Source organism: Tamandua tetradactyla, chromosome 6 (assembly GCF_023851605.1).
Source record: "Tamandua tetradactyla isolate mTamTet1 chromosome 6, mTamTet1.pri, whole genome shotgun sequence".
Classification (NCBI taxonomy): Eukaryota; Metazoa; Chordata; class Mammalia; order Pilosa; family Myrmecophagidae; genus Tamandua; species Tamandua tetradactyla.
Window position 1 is genome coordinate 178,418,177 of NC_135332.1, and position 20,294 is coordinate 178,438,470.

The window sequence follows — 20,294 nt, forward strand, 5'->3', positions numbered from 1 at the left end:
CGAGAAGCAGTTCAGCCTCAGCACATCATCTTCAGGGCAATGAGGGAAGTTTGGGAAGCAACAAGACAACGAGTGTCATCGGTCAGGCCCCGCAGCCTGTCCCCGCAGCCACAGTAATGTTTATTTCCTGCCATCCAATCTAGCAGCAGGAAGGATGTTAAAACAAATCGTTCGCCTGCAGCTCCAGTTGCTTACTGTGACTCTAGGCAAACCCACTCACTCCTCTGTGATTTCTGGGCAGGGTTGTCATCGAAAATAATACAATGGCTAGGGAGGTAGTGGATATTATCAGGAAAAAGAAAAAAAAAAGGAATGAAAATATACTGAGTCCAGGTGCTTTACAAGCATTTCCTCACTGAACGCCCGCTCCAAACTCGACAGGCCCGAGGCAAGTGGTTAACTGACCTGCCAAAGATAACACACTAAGGAAGAAGGAGGCAGGAGCTAGCCCAGCCCTCTCTGCCACACTGTCCTGCTCGCCAGGTCCAAGAAGCTGCCAGCAAAGAAAACACACACCTGTCTGGTACCCCAGAGGGATGACTTTAAAATTACCCTGAGTTTTCTCTGCTGCTCACCTATTTCTGAGCATCAGCACTGTCAATGAAAGGACACAGTCGAGTCATCTGTTTTACATTAAGATGCATTTTATGGCCTTTACAGCAAACACAGCTTCATGCTGAATCAGAACACTGAGCATCCCCAGCTACAGCAGAGTTTAAAATCTCAATCTCCATAAACTGGGGGCAGATTTCTAAAACCGTCTTCTACTTCAAATAGTGGCAGGAATTGGGAAAAAGGAGTAAAGGACATACTGCATGCTGCAATCGGTGACTGCACATGAGCTCAGTCCTCTCAGTCAAGGAGGTGTGACCATTTACTGAGAAAAGAAGCAAAAAAAAAAAGGCTTTTGACAATATTAGAGATTTCCATCTATTCTCATTAGTGGAAATGTTTCAAATTGATCTTACCCTTCAGCATGAGTAAGTATGAGTAGCCAATAAATATTTTTAGATAATCCAAAGGAGCTCACCTATAAATATTGCTAATCATTGCATTATTCATACTTAAGAAGAAAAAATCTGCAAATCCCACCATGCTCAACAACAGGCAAATGGTTAAATAAATCAGGGTGCTTCCATTCAGTGTTATTTACAAATAGCCTTTAAAAATAAAATTAGGAAGACCAAGCACCAAAAAAACATGCAGTGTTAAGTAAAGAAAGTAAACTATGAGCTATCATTTATGCAAATCCATGCATGGACAAAGAATGGAAGGAAATACTGATAAACGAACATTGTTAGGGCACTAACATTTGTGGGTAAGGTTTTGCTTCTCTTGTTTTGGATCTCCATTAAGACTGGTATGCTATCTTCTGGGCAATAAGAAATGGTGATAAATAATAACATGCAAGAAGACGACGAGGGAGACAGCGATCATTATGATCAAGAATTAACAAAACTCTACGTGCTCGATTAGCACGGGGCTGGGAGAGGCCGGTGGCAACCCCGCGGGAAGAAAGGGGCTGGGCACTCACCTTGCTGGATGAGCACATCGGTGGCCAGCTCCCCAGTGCCCGCGTTGGCGTACTCCTCGTTGGGGTGCTTCCTGTTGTAGTGCCGCTTCAGAGAGCCCGAGATGTTGCAGGAGTAGTGGCAGTGGGCACAGCGGAAGGGCTGCAGGGCAGGAGCAGAGTTAGGGAAGGTGAGTCCGGCGCCACCAGCCCCCAGAGCAAAGGAACAGGCCACAACCCCTGCGACGCTCTCCTTCATGAGCTCTCCCAAACGGCTTGGATGCCTGTGGTCCTGGGCTGAGCCCTGGTGGCCTGGGCTGTGCTGCAGGGAAACCAGCAGCCTCAGGAGCCCCAGGCCCTGGTGCCCAGGTGGGGGATCCCACAGCGGGCAGAGGCGCTGCTGGGAAGTGGCTGCTTTCACTGCTTTTCACCCTTGCTCAAGAAGAAAACAAGAACCCAGTGACCTATCACTTCTCCATGAAGTCCTCTCAGAAGGCTGCCCCATCGCAACCCCGCGCCGCCTGCTGCTGGAGCTGATGCCGCTGGGCCCACGTGCACACCTCGCTGCACATGGCACCTGCCATCGCTGTTCACTGGAGCAAAACCCTCGCGGTCAAGTCCATCTCCACCTGCCACCCCCCACCCCAGACAAGATAAGCCACGTGAAGAACAAGGACACGGAACGGGTCATGGAGACTGGGCTGCCATCTCACACACGGCCTCTGGGGAGTCATAAAGAGCAGGAAAGGGGCGCTGCCTGGGCCCCTGGAAGACTTCAATGAGCAGTGCTTGCAGGGAGGGCAGGGATGCTGTATCCGGTCACTGGCCATTCTGCGTCCTTATCCCCAGTCAGGACCACACTAAGGCATCATCCTAGACCATGTGCTGTGCGATTCTGACAGCAGAAGGCCAGCCACAGAAATTTGCTTTGTGTCCAGAGACCTGTCTGGTGACACCAGTAGCCTCGCTGCCTGGGGGGTAGGAGCAGCGTGGGGATGGCACAGGGAATCCCTCCAGCAAGCTGTACCGCGCTGCTGAACTCACCGCCAGGGAACTCAGGAGAGTCACAAAGCTTCTCCAGGCACTGGTTTTCTCACCAGTAAAATGGGGCAATGATACCTACCCTGTAAAGTCGCTGTGGGACTTAAATGATGTACATTAAAACCTGCTATCCAAGGTGCCACTTAAAGAGCTTCTTACTGATTTTATTATCAATTTTGGCACAACTGTTGCTGTGTGTTTGGGACCAGATGTGCTACTGTGTCTAATAAGACCTCAAACACCTTGACTCCTGGACTGTTCGACTCATCAGTCTCTCTCACCAGCAGAAGCGGTAAACCCAAAGCAGCAGCAGCTCTGAGCGTGAGTGCACCAACAGGCAGGGGGACATGTCCTCTCCTCTAATCAGTACCTTCTCTTTCAATGCTCTCTTCCTTTCAGGCATACGAATGTGCTCAAGTCTTCCCAAAGAGAGAGAGATAAAAGGGGATGGGAAGCAGAAGGCAGAGAGAGAGAGAGAGAGAGAAGAAAATGAAAAGAAAACCTGCCCTGTCTCTCGGCTTCATCACCACACACCTTTCTCTTAGGCCCCCTGCCCTGCACCCACCTTCTTGAAAGGTACTTTCTGCCCACTGCCCTCCCCTTCTCACCTCCACTCACCTCTCAGGCCTCTGCAACCTCACAGGCAATCAACTCCTGAAGGGATGGCAGCCCTCCCTCCTCAGACCACATGCTCCTCCTGTCTGCCTCCTTTAGCTGGGACATGGGGCACAGTCTCGCTCCTTGACTCTGCACTGTCACAAGCTCTGGGCTTTCCTTCTTGCTCTCTGAACTTTCTTTCTCTGTTTATTTGCTAGACCTGCATCTCAGGCCTAAGGTTTAAAGGCTGGCTTTCTCCCCGGTTCTCTCCTTGGGCCTGCTTTGTTCTTCTGCACTAGTTCCAATGATCATTTTACACCGACCACTGCAGAATCTACATATACTGTTATGTTCTCTTGCCTGAACCACAGGCTGTGGTTTTCAACTGCTTTCTGTGAAATCAGCTAATCACCCAAAATCTGAAAGCTGAGAGTCAACTTGACTTTTCCTTCTCTCACGAATCTAGTTACTGCGTCTTACCCAGTCTTACTCTGAACCCTCTCCAGAACTCACCCTTTCCTCTTCGTCTGTCACTCCAGCACAGAGAAAGCTTATAAAGCAAATGCTGTTTTCCCCAGGAGGGCCATTCCTGGAGGGAAGGACACAGGAAGTTAGCCTGGTGAGGGCCAGCCTGCGGTGGAATCCCCAGGGACGCTGCCTGCGTTGTGGCCGCATCGGGCCTGCAGGGTGCTACGTGCTACCCTGACTGTTTCGGTCTAGCCTTCGCCTGTGGTGGAATCCCCGAGGATGCTGCCTGTGTTGCAGCCACATTGGGCCTGCAGGGTGCTACATGCTACCCTGACTGTTTCGGTCTGGCCTTCGCCTGTGTGCAGTACTTCTGGTTAGGCCCACAGGGGTCTGCTAAGAGAAGGACCAGAAACCAAAGCAAAAATTAGTCAAACTTTCCCATCTAGTTACACAGCAGAGAACAGAAAGCCTTAAATTCCAATATGTGATTATTTGCAAAATTAAAATGCAAGATAAAACATTTCCAAGTGCTTTCATCTCTAGATAGTCACATATTATAAGATTACTATTTGGAATTAACATTCCAAAATTTACAAAAAAATCAAAAAGAAAAATTGTACAAATACTGTATTTATCAATGCTGGGTGGTCAGTTGGAATCAGAGCAGAAAGAGAAGGGGCAATTAAAATGAGAAATGGTCCTACAAACCTAACTTCAGACTCTAGGGTCAACTTCATCTTTCTTCTGGCAAAGCAGGTAAATTGCCTCATGAAACCTTCGTCCCTTTTCATTCCCCTCATCCACTGTGGTAGCTGCTAATGAGGAGGAAAACTCCCATAACGTGAGCACATAAGCAAAACTACGACGATAAGCCCAAATGAGAAATCAGCCCATGAGCTACTAATTTCTGTTGAAATCTTCAATTAATCAACTTGGAACGAACCCTTGATTTTGACTGATCTCCCCTCCATTAGGAAACTTTCTTGCATCTTGGACAGTCTGCATCTACCTCACCTTTGCTTAGATGCAGGAAGGTCACAGGTCCCCAAGCAACCCTTTCACTGCTGAGCAGCTCGGAGGGTTTAGAAGGAGCAACCCATCTCCTTCATTCCTTGGTCTTTGCTCCTGCTCCCTTGTGCACATATAAGCTTTTACATGAAACCCATCACCACCAAACTTTTACTTGGCGTCCTCTACTTTAACTGTGGTCACTGAGTCACATCTGGGTAACCCCTACAGCAAAACAAATTCTGACCCATTAAATAGTGCCCCATTTCAACAACGCTATTAGGGCTGTCCCAGGGGTAGAGACAGAGGAGGAGAGGGTGGGTGACACCCATCACTAGACCCAAAGTCTGACTGCGTTATCAATATTCCATGTCTTGAGGTGGTTATTTATGAAACAGGTATTTACTGACTTCCTGCTGTGAGTCAGGCCCAATTCTCTAGCCCTGGCAACTCAGTGACAAACCAGAAAGATCTGCGATTATCTCACTATCCACGAGTTTTGGGACTCTGACATCAACTCTTAAAATTAAATGCCTTCTACGGGTTCGGTTCCCACTGCATACCCATGCAAAAAAAAAAAAAAATTTTTTTAATGCCTTCTAGACAGACAATCATAAAACCTGGTTTCTTAGTCAGATACTCACAAATAGCAAATGACACTAGGTTCCAAAATGGAAATTATTTATTGAGAGCTTTCAAGTCAGAATATGTCCAAAAGTTAGGAGGAAGATGTAAAGTATACTATACTATAGTAGGGTAGTACAACTGGGAAAAAGCACAAAAGTTGTCGCTATGTCCAAAAAGAAATGGAGGGGGTGCTAGGCTAGTTCAGCAGGTATAAGGGTAGTTCAGGGGGTGCGAGGGTAGTTCAGTGGTAGAATTCTTGCCTGCCATGAGAGAGACCTGGGTTCAATTCCCAGCCCAGGCGCTTTCCCCCAAAATAAACAAAAAACCAAACAAGCAAAAATTCAATAATTATGCTGCAATAAGAGGATACTCACATGAAAAAAAGAATGAAATGTGACCCCACCATACAGCATACAAAAAAAACAAAAAGAAAGAAAGAAATGGAGAAATTGAAGCAAAAATAAGGCAGGGAGCTTGTTGTCACGCCTGTTATTCAATGTTGCACTGGAGCTATTAATCAAAGTAGTGAGATCTGACATAATAATTACCACTGAACTAACATTTACTGTTAGCTACCATAGAGCAAGAATTCTAAGTGCTTTATCTCACAACAACCCCACGTGGTGGGTTACAAGTATTATCCCTACTTTATAGATGAGGAAACTGAGGCACAGAATGGCTAAGGAACTTGTCCAGTGTTTCACAGGCTCCTACCTGACCACTCAGTCTGCACTGGAATTTGAAGTCCAGGTCCAGTTAACGATACAGAGATGGCTTAGTTTCCCTTTGTCATTATCTCCCCTGAGAGCCTCATTGGGAGAGGTATGGTTTGGTATTCTTGGATTTCCTGGACATAAGGCAGCCAAGATCTAACAACTAACCTCCCATAAAAGGAGAAACAGCACAGTGACCTGGGCAAAAAGTAAGCCATCGTTGGATAATCAAGCAGGAGGCAGGGATTGGTGGGAGAGGAGAAGACGAGGGCACTCAGCAGTCAGATCACCATGGCCACGTAGGCCTATTAGAAAGTGACTTGAGCTCATGGGAGCCACCAGGAGGTGTCAGGAAGAAGACTGACGCAGCCCACTCCACGTTTTAGAACTATCACTCCAGCACTAAAGCAGAGGATGGGTTTGAAGGGAGCAAGACTGGAAACTAGGAACCAATCTCATGGTGTCTCAGTGTTAAAGAGCTACCGAGAGCCTGCAATGAGGTCATGGAACAATGCTAGAAAAAGAAGAGATGGTTTAAGAGACACGGAAGAGGTAAAATTAGCCAGACCTAAGGACTGAGTTCATGTATGAAAACGGAGACTCAAGAATGACCCCAAGTTTTCAGCATCCATGCCAAAGCGGACAGGAAGGCCACCAGCTGAAGAGGAGGTTATTTGGATTAGGCAAGTGAAATGGTGAGTTTATAGAAATTTGGTTATCAGGAAGGGAGTCCAGAAGGTGGTTGGAAACATGAGCCTGAACCTTGGGGGAAAGTTCCACGTGGGAGACAGAGATCTGAGCACAGGCAACTGGCAGATACATGAGTGAACACATCCATTGTAAGAGAGTTTAAAGCAAGAGAAGCGGAATTAGAACAGTACCCTGCAAAAAAGGAGACAGGCAAAAGACGACGAGCTCACTAAGGAGGACAAGAAAAAATCACAGCAAGGTGCAGGGTTTCTGTTTGGGGTGACGGAAAGGTTCTGGTAATGAAAGGTGGTGAGGGTAATACAACACTAACACTGTGAATGAGATTAATTCCAATGACTTGTATGCTTGGGAGTAGTTGAGTTGGGAAAGTTCATGTTCTATATAGTTCTCCACAATTTAAAAAGGAGAGAGAGAGAGAGAATAAAGAGACCATAAAAACTAAATACCATACATGATCCTGGACTGGATCTAATATGGAGGGAAAAATGCCCAAAAGGACATTACTGGATCATGTGAAAAAATTGAATATAGACCGTAAGCATTATATCCGTGTTAAATTTCCTGAACTTGATAACCACACTTAAGGTAGTTACATAAGTGAATGCCCTTACTCTTAGGAAAGTAGATGGAATTATTCAGTGTTCAGGAAGCACAATCTATACAACCTGCTCTCAAACTTTAGAAAATAGGTGAACAGGAAGATAGACAGACAGGTGAATAAATAGATATAAAAATGTTGTTAAAGAAAGAAGGGAGGGAAGGCAAAATGTCAAAAACTGGTGGATCTGAGTGAGGTTATGCTGGAATTCTCTGTATAGGTTTATTTCAAAAAAAAGTTTAGGAAAGAAGAAAAGAGACAGAGAAAGAAAAAGAGCAAACGGGAGATTCAGGGGAGGCTGGAGCCACAGAAATCTAGGGACTAAAGTCCTTGAAGGAGGCAGGACGACGGAGTCACGTGCACGGAGGGTCCAATAAGACAAGGCTGAACACGCCTGCATGGGATCCGGCCACGAGGCGCTTGCTCAGAGGACTTTCTGTGGCGTGCAGGAAAAGACAGCCAGGTCACAGCAGGCCAAGGAGAGCCGAGAAGGGGCAGGACCTGGGTTTTTGGTCATAGTCCTTTTTCAAAGGGCACGTTGAAGAATCTTTCTCAAAAGATGCACTGAAGATCATCAATTTGAGTTGAAAGAAAAAAATGTAATTGAATTTGTTGAGGCTCAAACTCTTTACGTTCTCTGACTTCTATCAAGAAAGCTTGTAAAATCCACTTTTCCACAATTTGAGAATTCACTGTTCTGGTTCTTCAAACAGAAAAACAGAAAAAAAAATAGAAGAAGACAGGATGTCCTGTCTCACAGATGAAATTGGGTTCTGAGAAACTTGATTATAAAACTTCTAAGTACATTAAAGTAAGGCTAATCCAATTTCCCACTGGCATCAGAGAAGGGACTTTGAGTGATGTTTTAAAATGATGAGGTAATGCCAAGGTCATGACACTGGTAACCGATTATAAAGCTCAAGGATGGTTTTTTAGTAGAGAGGCTGCTTTGCTTGATCCCATTCACAGCAAGCAGGAAGTCACTCATCAGGTAAGATTCAGCTGTCTAATTTACACATTTATTGTGGTCATGGAACTGCGTCTAAAGTCTCAGAGATCCAAAGGTGAGGCTGCCCTTTGTGGTGGGCCTGTGCTCGCAGTAAGGGCTGGTGAAGGAGAACACCAAAGAACCTGGCGACATGAGTGGGAAGAAGCTTGGGGCCACCCATCCAGACTCCATACCTTCAGCTGAAAAACCTGGCTGATGTAGAGACAGAGACACAGTAGGAGACGAACCACAGGTCTGATTGGTATCTAAGTGAATTTGGATCCAAAATGCAGAAAAGGCTCATTTAATTATCATAAGCTACATAAAATGGACTAGCTGGTATAAGATAATTTAGACTTGATAGAGGCAGGGTATTGCAATGTGGGCTTCTTTACAGTGTAGAGAGACCTTTGTGATGACATGATACCATATTTCCATCAAGCAGAGGTGCAAAAAGGTGGAGTGAAAAAGCACAAATTTGTTGCGCCTGCCACAAATCAGCTAGCTTACCCTAGCAATGTCATTGTTTTTGACTCTGTATCTGTGAAATGGGTAAACAAATCTTCCCCACCTACCTGATAGCATTTAAATGTGGCTCCAAAAAAGAGAGAATGTGACTGTGCTTTGGAGAAGCATAAAATGCATCAGGTCTCCTCACTGCTGCCCTTAATTAATTAATTATTATATGTGGTCTTTGGAGCCAGGAGAAATCTCCCAGTGGGTACCAACCCATTATCCCACCTCAAAGATGAATGAAGAATGTTTCCTTCCCTTCCAGAGATGCTCCCTCTTTATGTTGCCCAGAGACCCCCCAAGGCCGGTTTCTACCCCACACTGGCAGGGTCCTTTCACCACTTACATGGGCTCAGGCAGGCTCCCCGCAACACTACAGCGGCTGGAATTCATTCCTAAAAAAAAACTAAGATTTTAATAATGTTGCTTTTTAATTTATTGAGCAACACTATCCGCCACCCAAATATTTCATGATTTCTTAACAGCCATCAAGCAGACTTGAGAACTGTGAACAAAGTGAGAAAATCTAATCTAAAATAGTTTTCAAAAGCCCTGACATTTTTATGAACAATATTTAGCTACCAAAGAAGTTATGTTTTACTCTGTAGACATTTAATTAAGCATCTACTAATTTTGATTTTATAGTTTTCTTATAGTGTGGAGTCATTGTTTTTAGGCTCATGAGAAATGTGCCTAAAGGGCCAGACAGAACCAGTGTCCTACCCACTGGTAACAGAGGCGAGAAGGGCCCATCCTTGCAGGGTCCAGCAGGGACTCCAAAGCCCTAGGCTGTGTGTGGGCAAGGAGGGAAGGCTGTGTCAGGACCTTCCTTCTTCCTATGGCCCAAGGACATCTCAGACTTGGAGACTTGGATATAGATAATCATCAGTCTCTATCTACCCAACCAAAAGTAAAGAAGAGAATTAAAAAGAAAGGAGGAACAATATTCTGGAACAGCTAGAAGGAAAAATCTGAGAGGATCATATGGCAGCCCATGATAAACTCTGGAATCTAATGTAACTACTTGTTGAAGAGAGCTTTGAAAACTATTGCTTTTTTCTTTCTTTGCTTTGTATATATGTTATATTATACAATTAAAAAAAGTTCAAAAAAAAAAGAAAAAGAAAGGAGGAGGGACAGAAGGATGGAAGGGAAGGAAGGGAAGAGGGGAATGGGGAGAAAGAGAAAAGAAAGAAAAAGAAAAAAGGGAAGGGAAGAGAGGGGAGGGGAGGGAAGAGAAAAATGTCAATGTTTGCATCTGAGAAATGACAATTGATTACAGGCTCCATCATAGAGACAAAATCCATCGAAAATATATAAAAATTCAAAACATGCAATCATCTTATTTAAAAATTAAATGCCAGGTAGTACAATGGTGGCTCAGTGGCAGAATTCTCGCCTGCCATACCAGAGACACAGGTTTGATTCCCAGAGCTTGCCCATGCGGAAAAAAAAAAAAAAAATTAAATGCCATAGTCTAAATACCCCTAAGGAGTGGGAGAAAAAGATCAAAGGTGATAGTGGAGTTAGACAGAGAAGGTAGGATATAACAAATGAATATGACTGCTGAATCATTAAATTGATATTTCTTTTAGCCTCCACTATCTCAGAGCAGCTAGAAGTAAAAACCTAAAATTGCAGAATTGTAATCCATACCAAACCCTGAAATCTGTTCTACAACTAACTGTTGTGCTGTGCTTTGAAAGTTATTGCTTTTTTGTACACAAGTTATTTTTCACAAAAAAGAAAAAATAGTCAATTGCGATGATAAAAAATATATATATTTATTCCTTCTAGCCTCCCATGTCCTGAGGCAGCCAGAAGGAAAAATCTGAGCTGATGGTAGCCCATGACAAACTCTGGGATCTTCCTATAACTACTTGTTGAAGAGAGCTTTGAAAACTATTGCTTTTTTTTCCTTCTTTGCTTTGTATATATGTTATATTATACAATTAAAAAGTTAAAAAGAAAATAAATGCCAAACCACACTGTCACAGCTTTCTTAGTAAATCCCTTGCCTTTACTCAGAAAGTATTCAGAAGTATTATGTGCCAGACACTGCTTCAAAGACACAGGTAAGAATAAGACAGCACCACACTCAAGGGGGTTTCCACGGAACCTTCTTAGGTTTATCACCTTCCACCTGGTACCCTGGATATGATGCAGGCGTCTTATCTTCTCCCTCTTAGACTATAGGTCCTTGAAGGCTGGGCCAGTTGGTAATTTACCCCCTACCTCAGTAAAGGGCTCAATATGTACCCAAGACAGAAACTTCTATCAATTCTTCCCCAAAAAAGTTCTCCAAACTCACCATCCTTTCCAGCCTCATCCTGGAGATGACCAGGATTCTTGCCAGAGTCACACACAGCAATGATGCCCCTGCCTGTACTCCTGCCCCTAACACTCCCCACTCACTCTACTCTCCATGCCACAGACAGAGTGATCTCGCTAAAGAATAAAGTTTTCTAAAAACACTTCCCATTGGATGGAGTCAAGCTCCTCAGCCTTGCTCACTTCCCTAACCTCAATTCTTACCAGTAAAACTGCACAAGTCACTTGCATCCTGTTTTTAAATCCCCGTTACCTTAATCTAGCCACAGGTGGGGCATGGCAAGGAGCTCTCTCACCGCCTTTATCTGGCTCTCTCCTCCGCATCCAGAAAGTCTCAGTTTAGCAGCATCTTTCTCTGCCAAGCTTTTCCTACGCTCAGGTCTGAGCTGGGCCCTCCACAGCCCCTGTGCTGGAATCTGGTACACGATTCCAACCACTCTGTACTTGGGTGTGTCCACCCCTGGTTCACAAGAGCCTTCAGGGCAAGGAGGGTCCACTGTGGTATCCAACACGGCACCTGCACAGTCCATGAATTTAGGTACTGATTAAAACATAGACTTGTGAAAGATTTCCACCCTCAAGATCTGATCATGTGCAGATGTCAGGTATATACAAGACACCATAATGGATGCTTTACATTCATTACTTTTCAGTCTCACAACAATCCTGCAAGACTGGAAACACTATCCCAGTTCCAGGCAAGGAAACTGAAGTTAAAGAGGTTATGTGAATTGCTCAAAGTCACACAGTTTACAAACGGAAGTGCTGAAATTCGGACACAAGCTGAGTGGTCTTCAAAGCCTTCTGACCAAGTAGAGATGAAGGACTCCAGTTATACGTCCTCAAGGAGTCCCACACATCTCACTCTACAGAGCCAGAACTACACAAAGACAAGGGAATTAATGCACACTGGACTGCTGCACGAGTTGAAGAGATTTTCCACTTGAGAGGAACTATGTAAGGCAGCTGGCATAATGACTGTGAGGGATGCTCTGAGGTAAACAGCAGCTCAAATCCCAGCTCCACCACTCACTAGCTAGGTGCCCACGGGCAGATCTCTTAACCCATATGTCTCAATCTACTCATCTCTAAATGAGACCATAAGTGTTTCACAAATTTTAGTTATTGTCGTTTCAGAGTCAAAATTTTATAGTACCAATTGGAGAAAAAATTAGAATATGAACTGTAAAACAAGAAACAGCAGCAACAACAAAACAATATACCCCACAGGAATTGCAAGGAACAATAACAAAGTTTTAGTAAAATCCAGAAGAAAAAGAAATGCTGAGGACACAGCGGCTTTTTTTCTATTTAGGCAAGGTGCAGGGGCAAGCACATTAAAATCATATTACTTTCCTTAACTGTAATCACACAACCCGAGACACTAAGTCTTAAATTGGACAAAAAGGAGGCTCAGTGAACTTAACAATGGCGCCGTAAAATGCAACAAGGGACAGACTGCAGGAGAAGGAAAACGAAGCAGCTTTGGGAAACTTTCAGAAAGAGAGGAAGGTAAGATGGCAGGACAGCTCCTGGTGAACAACCTCAAAACCCTCATGGAGGCTCCAAGAGACTCGGCGGAGCTAAACCAGCCTTTGGGACAAAGCATCGACCAAGGTGTCTGAGCTCCAGACACAAGCAAGAGATGCTGCTGGGAGAGAAAAAAACTCCATCGGTGTCTGGCCTCAACACCTCCTGAGGACATGGGGTCTCCAAACCCCACCACCCACTGGCTAGCTCTTGAACTTCCCAGAGACTCAGCTTTCTCATCTGAAATGGGATGATGGAAACACTGCCAGCAGCGTAGCATTACTGTGAGGAGTGAGGGAGACTATACACAGTAAGAGTATTACTAAGAGTACAACAGATACTCACTGTGCTTTGGCAGTGATGATTATGATGGTTATAGAATTATGCTGTAATGCTACAGAATTAGATGGCCACAAAACACAGACAAAAGAAATTAAAGAAGACCTAAATAAACAGAAGAACATTCCCGTGCTCCCAGGATGGGAAGACTAAATATTGTTAAATTGTCAATTCTACCTAAAAGCTATTTATAGATTGGAAATCAATAATAGGCAGAGTGCCAGAAAATTCACAAATATGTGGAGGCTCAACAACACACTCTTAAACAACGAGTGGGTCAAGGAAGAAATTACAAGAGAAATTAGCAAATATCTCGAGGCGAATGAAAATGAAAACACAACATATCAAATCCTATGGGACGCAGCAAAGGCAGTGCTAAGAGGGAAATTTATTGCCCTAAATGCCTGTATCAGAAAAGAAGAAACAGCAAAAATTCAGGAATTTACTGTCCACTTGGAAGAACTGGAGAAAGAACAGCAAACAAACCCCAAAGCAAGCAAAAGGAAAGAAATAACAAAGATTAGAGCAGAAATTAATGAAATTGAGAACATGAAAACAATAGAGAAAATCAATACGACCAGAAGTTGGTTCTATGAGAAAATCAACAAGATTGATGGGCCCTTAGCAAGATTGACAAAAAGAAGAAGAGAGAGGACACAAATAAATAAGATCAGAAATGGAAGAGGAGACATAACTACTGACCTCACAGAAATAAAGGAGGTAATAACAGATACTATGAACAACTTTACGCTAATAAATACAACAATGTAGATGAAATGGACAAGTTCCTAGAAAGGCATGAACAACCAACTTTGACTCAAGAAGAAATAGATGACCTCAACAAACCAATCACAAGTAAAGAGATTGAATTAGTCATTCAAAAGCTTCCCAAAAAGAAAAGTCCAGGACCAGACGGCTTCATATGTGAATTCTACCAAACATTCCAGGAAGAATTAGTACCAACTCTGCTCAAACTCTTCAAAAAAATCAAAGTGGAGGGAAAGCTACCTAATTCATTCTATGAAGCCAACATCACCCTCATACCAAAACCAGGCAAAGATATTACAAAAAAAAGAAAACTACAGACCAATCTCTCTAATGAATATAGATGTAAAAATCCTCAACAAAACTCTAGCAAATCGAATCCAGCAACACATTAAAAGAATTATACATCATGACCAAGTAGGATTCATCCCAGGTATGCAAGGATGGTTCAACATAAGAAAATCAATTAATGTAATACACCATATCAACAATTCAAAGCAGAAAAATCACATGATCATCTCAATTGATGCAGAGAAGGCATCTGACAAGATTCAACATCCTTTCCTGCTGAAAACACTTCAAAGGATAGGAATACAAGGGACCTTCCTTAAAATGATAGAGGGAATATATGAAAAACCCACAGCTAATATCATCCTCAATGGGGAAAAACTGAAAACTTTCCCCCTAAGATCAGGAACAGGACATGGATGTCCACTATCACCACTATTATTCAACATTGTGTTGGAGGTTCTAGCCAGAGCAATTAGACAAGAAAAAGAAATACAAGGCATCAAAATTGGAAAGGAAGAAGTAAAACTATCACTGTTCGCAGACGATATGATACTATACATCGAAAACCCGGAAAAATCCACAACAAAATTACTAGAGCTAATAAATGAGTAGAGCAAAGTAGCAGGTTACAAGATCAACATTCAAAAATCTGTAGTGTTTCTACACACTAGCAATGAACAAGCTGAGGGGGAAATCAAGAAACGAATTCCATTTACAATTGCAACTAAAAGAATAAAATACTTAGGAATAAATTTAACTAAAGAGACAAAAGACCTATACAAAGAAAACTACAAAAAAACTGTTAAAAGAAATCACAGAAGACCTAAATAGATGGAAGGACATACCGTGTTCATGGATTGGAAGACTAAATATAGTTAAGATGTCAATTCTACCTAAATTGATTTACAGATTCAATGCAATACCAATCAAAATCCCAACAACTTACTTTTCAGAAATAGAAAAACGAATAAGCAAATTTATCTGGAAGGGCAGGGTGCCCCGAATTGCTAAAAGTATCTTGAGGAAAAAACACGAAGCTGGAGGTCTCACGCTGCCGGACTTTAAGGCATATTATGAAGCCACAGTGGTCAAAACAGCATGGTATTGGCATAAAGATAGATATATCGACCAATGGAATCGAGTAGAGTGCTCAGATATAGACCCTCTCATCTATGGACATCTGATCTTTGATAAGGCATTCAAGCCAACTCACCTGGGACAGAACAGTCTCTTCAATAAATGGTGCCTAGAGAACTGGATATCCATATGCAAAAGAATGAAAGAAGACCCATATCTCACACCCTATACAAAAGTTAACTCAAAATGGATCAAAGATCTAAACATTAGGTCTAAGACCATAAAACAGTTAGAGGAAAATGTAGGGAGATATCTTATGAAACTTACAATTGGAGGTGGTTTTATGGACCTTAAACCAAAAGCAAGAGCACTGAAGAAAGAAATAAATAAATGGGAGCTCCTCAAAATTAAACACTTTTGTGCATCAAAGAACTTCATCAAGAAAGTAGAAAGACAGCCTACACAATGGGAGACAATATTTGGAAATGACATATCAGATAAAGGTCTAGTATCCAGAATTTATAAAGAGATTTTTCAACTCAACAACAAAAAGACAGCCAATCCATTTACAAAATGGGAAAAAGACTTGAACAGACACCTCTCAGAAGAGGAAATACAAATGGCCAAAAGGCACATGAAGAGATGCTCAATTCCCTGGCCATTAGAGAAATGCAAATCAAAACCACAATGAGATATCATCTCACACCCACCAGAATGGCCATTATCAACAAAACAGAAAATGACAAGTGCTGGAGAGGATGTGGAGAAAGAGGCACACTTATCCAATGTTGGTGGGAATGTCAAATGGTGCAACCACTGTGGAAGGCAGTTTGGCGGTTCCTCAAAAAGCTGAATATATAATTGCCATACGACCCAGCAATACCCTTGCTAGGTATCTACTCAGAGGACTTAAGGGCAAAGACACAAACGGACATTTGCACACCAATGTTTATAGCAGCATTATTTACAATTGCAAAGAGATGGAAACAGCCAAAATGTCCATCAACAGACGAGTGGCTAAACAAACTGTGGTATATACATACGATGGAATATTATGCAGCTTTAAGACAGAATAAACTTATGAACCATGTAATAACATGGATGGACCTAGAGAACATTATGCTGAGTGAGACTAGCCAAAAACTAAAGGACAAATACTGTATTGTCCCACTGATGTGAACCGACATTAGAGAATAAACTTGGAATATGTCATTGGTAACAGAGACCATCAGGAGGTAGAAATAGGGTAAGATAATGGGTAATTGGAGCTGAAGGGATACAGACTGTGCAACAGGACTGAATACAAAAACTCAAAAATGGACAGCACAATACTACCTAATTGTAATGTAATTATGTTAAAAACTGAATGAAGCTGCATCTGAGCTATAGTTTTTTTGTTTGTTTGTTTGTTTTGGTTTTTTGGGTTTGTTATATATTTTTTGTATTTTTTATTTTTATTTTTTTCTCTATATTATCATTTTATTTCTTTTTCTGTTGTCTTGCTATTTCTTTTTCTAAATCAATGAAAATGTACTAAAAAATGATGATCATACATCTGTGATGATATTAAGAATCACTGATTGCATATGTAGAATGGAATGAGTTCTAAATGTTGTGTTAGTTAATTTTTTTTAATAAAAAAAAAAAAGCTACTTATAGATTCAACACAATCCCAATCAAAACTCCAAAAACGGTCTTGGCTGGAGAAATGAAAAAGCCAAACATCAAATTCACATGGAAAGGTAGAGGCTCTGACTCACCAAAATCATCTTGAAAAAGAACAAAGTTGCAGGACTTGCACTAAGCAATTTTAAAACTTGTTACAAAGACAGTTATCAAAATAGCATGGTACTGGCACAAGAACTTAGAAACCAAAGGAACTGAACTGAGAGTTCAGAGACAAACTCTAACATCTATGGTCAACCGATTTTGAGATTTTGACCAGGGTGCCAAGTTCAGTCAATGGAGAAAGAATAATCTCTTTAATAAATGGGGTCTGGAAAACTGGATCTCCAAATCCAAGAGAATGCAGGTAGGCCTCTACCTCATACCTTATATAAAAAGTAACTCAGGACAGATCAAAGATCTGAATAGAAGAACTAAAACGTATAAAACTCCTAGAAGAAAACATAGGGAAACATCTTCAGAAGCATGTACTAGGTAATGGTTCTCTTAAACTTTACACCAAAAGCACAAGCAACAAAAGAAAAAAAATAAAAAAAGGAAGGAATTTCATCAAAATTAAAAGTTTTTGTATATTAACGGATATTATCAAGAGAGTAAAAACAACCTGCAGAGTGGTAGAAAATATTTGGTAACCATGTATATGAAAAGGGTTTAGTCTACAGAATATATAAAGAACTCCTACCATCAACCACAAAAAGACAAACAACCCAATTAAACAATGGGCAAAGGACTTGAATAACATTTCTCCAAAGAAAACACACAAATGGCCAAAGAGCACAAGAAAAAATGCTCAGTATCATTTAGCCATTAGGGAACTGCAAATCAAAACAACAAAGAGATACCATTTCACACCCTCTTAAATGGTTGCTATTTTCTCAAAACTAGAAACTAAGTTTAGTGACGATGTGTAGAAACAGGAACCTCACGCACTGCTGATAGGAATTGCAATAGGGTAACCGCTGTGGAAAACAATTGGTGGTTCCTCAGAAAACTGGGTACAGAATTACCACATGACCCGGCAAATCCACTTCTAGTAATATACCCAAAAGAACTGAAAGTAGGGACTCAAACCTATTTGCTCAATGATGGTCAGGGCGGCATTGTTCACAATCGCTAAAAGGTAGAAACAACTCAAGTGTCCAACACAAGAATGGATAAATAAAATATGGTATAAACATACAATGGAATATTTATTCGGCAGTAAAAAGGAATGAAGTTATGACACTTGCAACAATACCGATGAATCCTGAAGATATTGTATTGAGTGAAATAAGCGAGACACAAAGGATATCACTTATATGAAATAATTAGAATACGCAAATTCGCAGAGTCAAGCGCTAGAATATAGGTTACTAGGGGCAGGGGTGGGGACAGGGAATGGGGAATAGTTAATGTTTGATTAGCACAGAGCTTCTGTGTGAGGCGATGGAAAAGCCTTGGAAATGCAGGGTGACGGTGGCACCACACTGTGAAGGCAGCTAACATCACCAAACTACATCCTTGAAAGCGATTAAAAATGGGACATTTTAAACTGTAAGTATGTCACCAGTATAATATATATATATATAACTATACAAAACAAACTACAAACCCTAATGTAAACTCTGGATCATAGTAAAAAATAGAACTATAATAACATTGCTTCACCAACTATAACAAAGTTACAGTATTAAGGCAAAGCGCTAACAGGGAAAACTGTGGCTGGGATATATGGGAACTCTGCAATTCCTTAATGTTTTTTTGGTAAGCCTACAACTGCTCTAACAAAAACAAAATAAATTAGGAAAGAAGAAGCTACCACAAGAAAGTCGGGCAGGCGCGTGACACCGTGGGGGTCCCCGCTGCCTGGGAGACACCCGGCTCCTTGAGGGGGGATCACGGTGGGCCGCCTTGCCAGGGAGTTCTCCCCTCCCTCCCCCAACACTGCTCACAACTCGTTCCCTGTTTTACTTCTTTCTGCCATATTAACTAACTTCTACCATAATGTGTGGTTTGGCTCTGTGCCCCATCATTCACCAGCTCCTCCTGGGAGCAGGGGCGCGGGGGCAGGGCTGCGGGGGCAGGGCTGCGTGGGGCTGCCCGCCTGTGAGGGGAGCACCGCGCACTGCACGCGGGAACGATGTCTGCAGACAGCAGTGCTCAGTCCTGACCACGCGGACTGGGCCTGCATGCTCCTTTCCCAGCACCTCTGGACTGGGAGGAGAAGATAAGAACAACAACTTTATATTCTCTGGAGATGCGGAGAAAAAGAGAGATGCAGAGAAGCCACTGCACGGCCCCAGCCGCGGGCTGAGCTGTTACCTGCGAGAGGCTGGTCTGGCCCTGTGTGTCCTCTCCAGGCGTGTCTGCATTGCAGACACTCGCGAACGGGACTCCGGTGGAGAAGAGCCACAGTCGCAGAGCTCGGAACAGCAGCAAACAGAAACCAACCAATCATCCGCCTGCAGTCAAATGGACTAACGCATCCTGCAAGGTTCACACATGTAAATGAACTACAGCTCCGGGCAAAAACCTCATTCAGTCTTACCAACATGATGTTAACTAAAGAAGCAAAGTTTAAAACAAATAGCATCCAAACAAAACAAGATAAAATAAAATCCGGTATAGTTAGAGTAACAGAAAATTCGAAATCATACAATGTTAAATTACTTTGTCTGGGGACATATGCATGGACTGTAGAACTATTAAAGGGGGGGGGTGGAGGATTTCCACATATGTTATTTTTCACGATAAAAAAAAGTATTCCCAGGAAAGTCAGGGAAGTGGTCACGTCTGAATGAAGAATGGGTGGTCTGGAAGCCCTGGGAGGGGTCTGATGTCCGGCTGTGGACACTTCTGGGCAGAGGTCACAGGGATGTTTACTATATAATTATTTCTTATGCTACATTCATGTTATAAACAGTTTTCTGCATTCCATTCTATTATTTCACATAATAAAGAAACAAAAAGGAAAAGGAAATAGACAGGGCTATTATGATTATAGAAAATTTCCTAATTGCCTGGAATGATAATTCACAGAGAGCATCCAACCAATAGGAGCCTAATATTAATGTCACTAATAACAACAACACTTATATCCAGGCACGCAAAGTGACTTTTAGACATATTTTCTTTCATCTGTGTGGCAGAAATTACACTGATACTGGAACAGCGCTCTAACAGAGCCACCCTAATCCAACACGTCCAGAAAGGATGCCGCAGCACAAGTTTCTCTCTAAAGACCTGGTGACAGGCTTGGAGAAAATATTAACCATAACTCTGGAACTGCCACACTTAAATCAAGCTGCACTGGTAGCGAGACAGTCTTGGATTATGCAAGTGCTTCCCGGGGGTTTTGGCTGTAGGACACCTATAAGATTTACGTACGCGCTGCTGAAGCTAAGAAAACTTTCAGGAAGACACGGATTTTTTTCATTAATATCTGAGATAGCCATAAATTCCCTAAAACGCAAGCAGGCCCCAAGCCATCCTGAGAACAATGTAACTGGGAGGTGGGGAGGA

The 20,294-nt window shown here is 42.5% G+C and overlaps 1 protein-coding gene across 7 annotated transcripts in view; it reads right to left on the reverse strand.

Annotated features, from left to right (window-relative positions):
• Positions 1-20,294, reverse strand: part of ZFAT (zinc finger and AT-hook domain containing) — a 271,981-nt gene that overhangs the window by 50,308 nt on the left and 201,379 nt on the right. For all 7 annotated transcript variants that reach the window (XM_077167748.1, XM_077167742.1, XM_077167743.1 and 4 more), the window contains one exon: positions 1,535-1,673. In XM_077167748.1, coding sequence (XP_077023863.1) covers positions 1,535-1,673 — 139 coding nt within the window. The remainder of the gene's footprint in view (positions 1-1,534; positions 1,674-20,294) is intronic.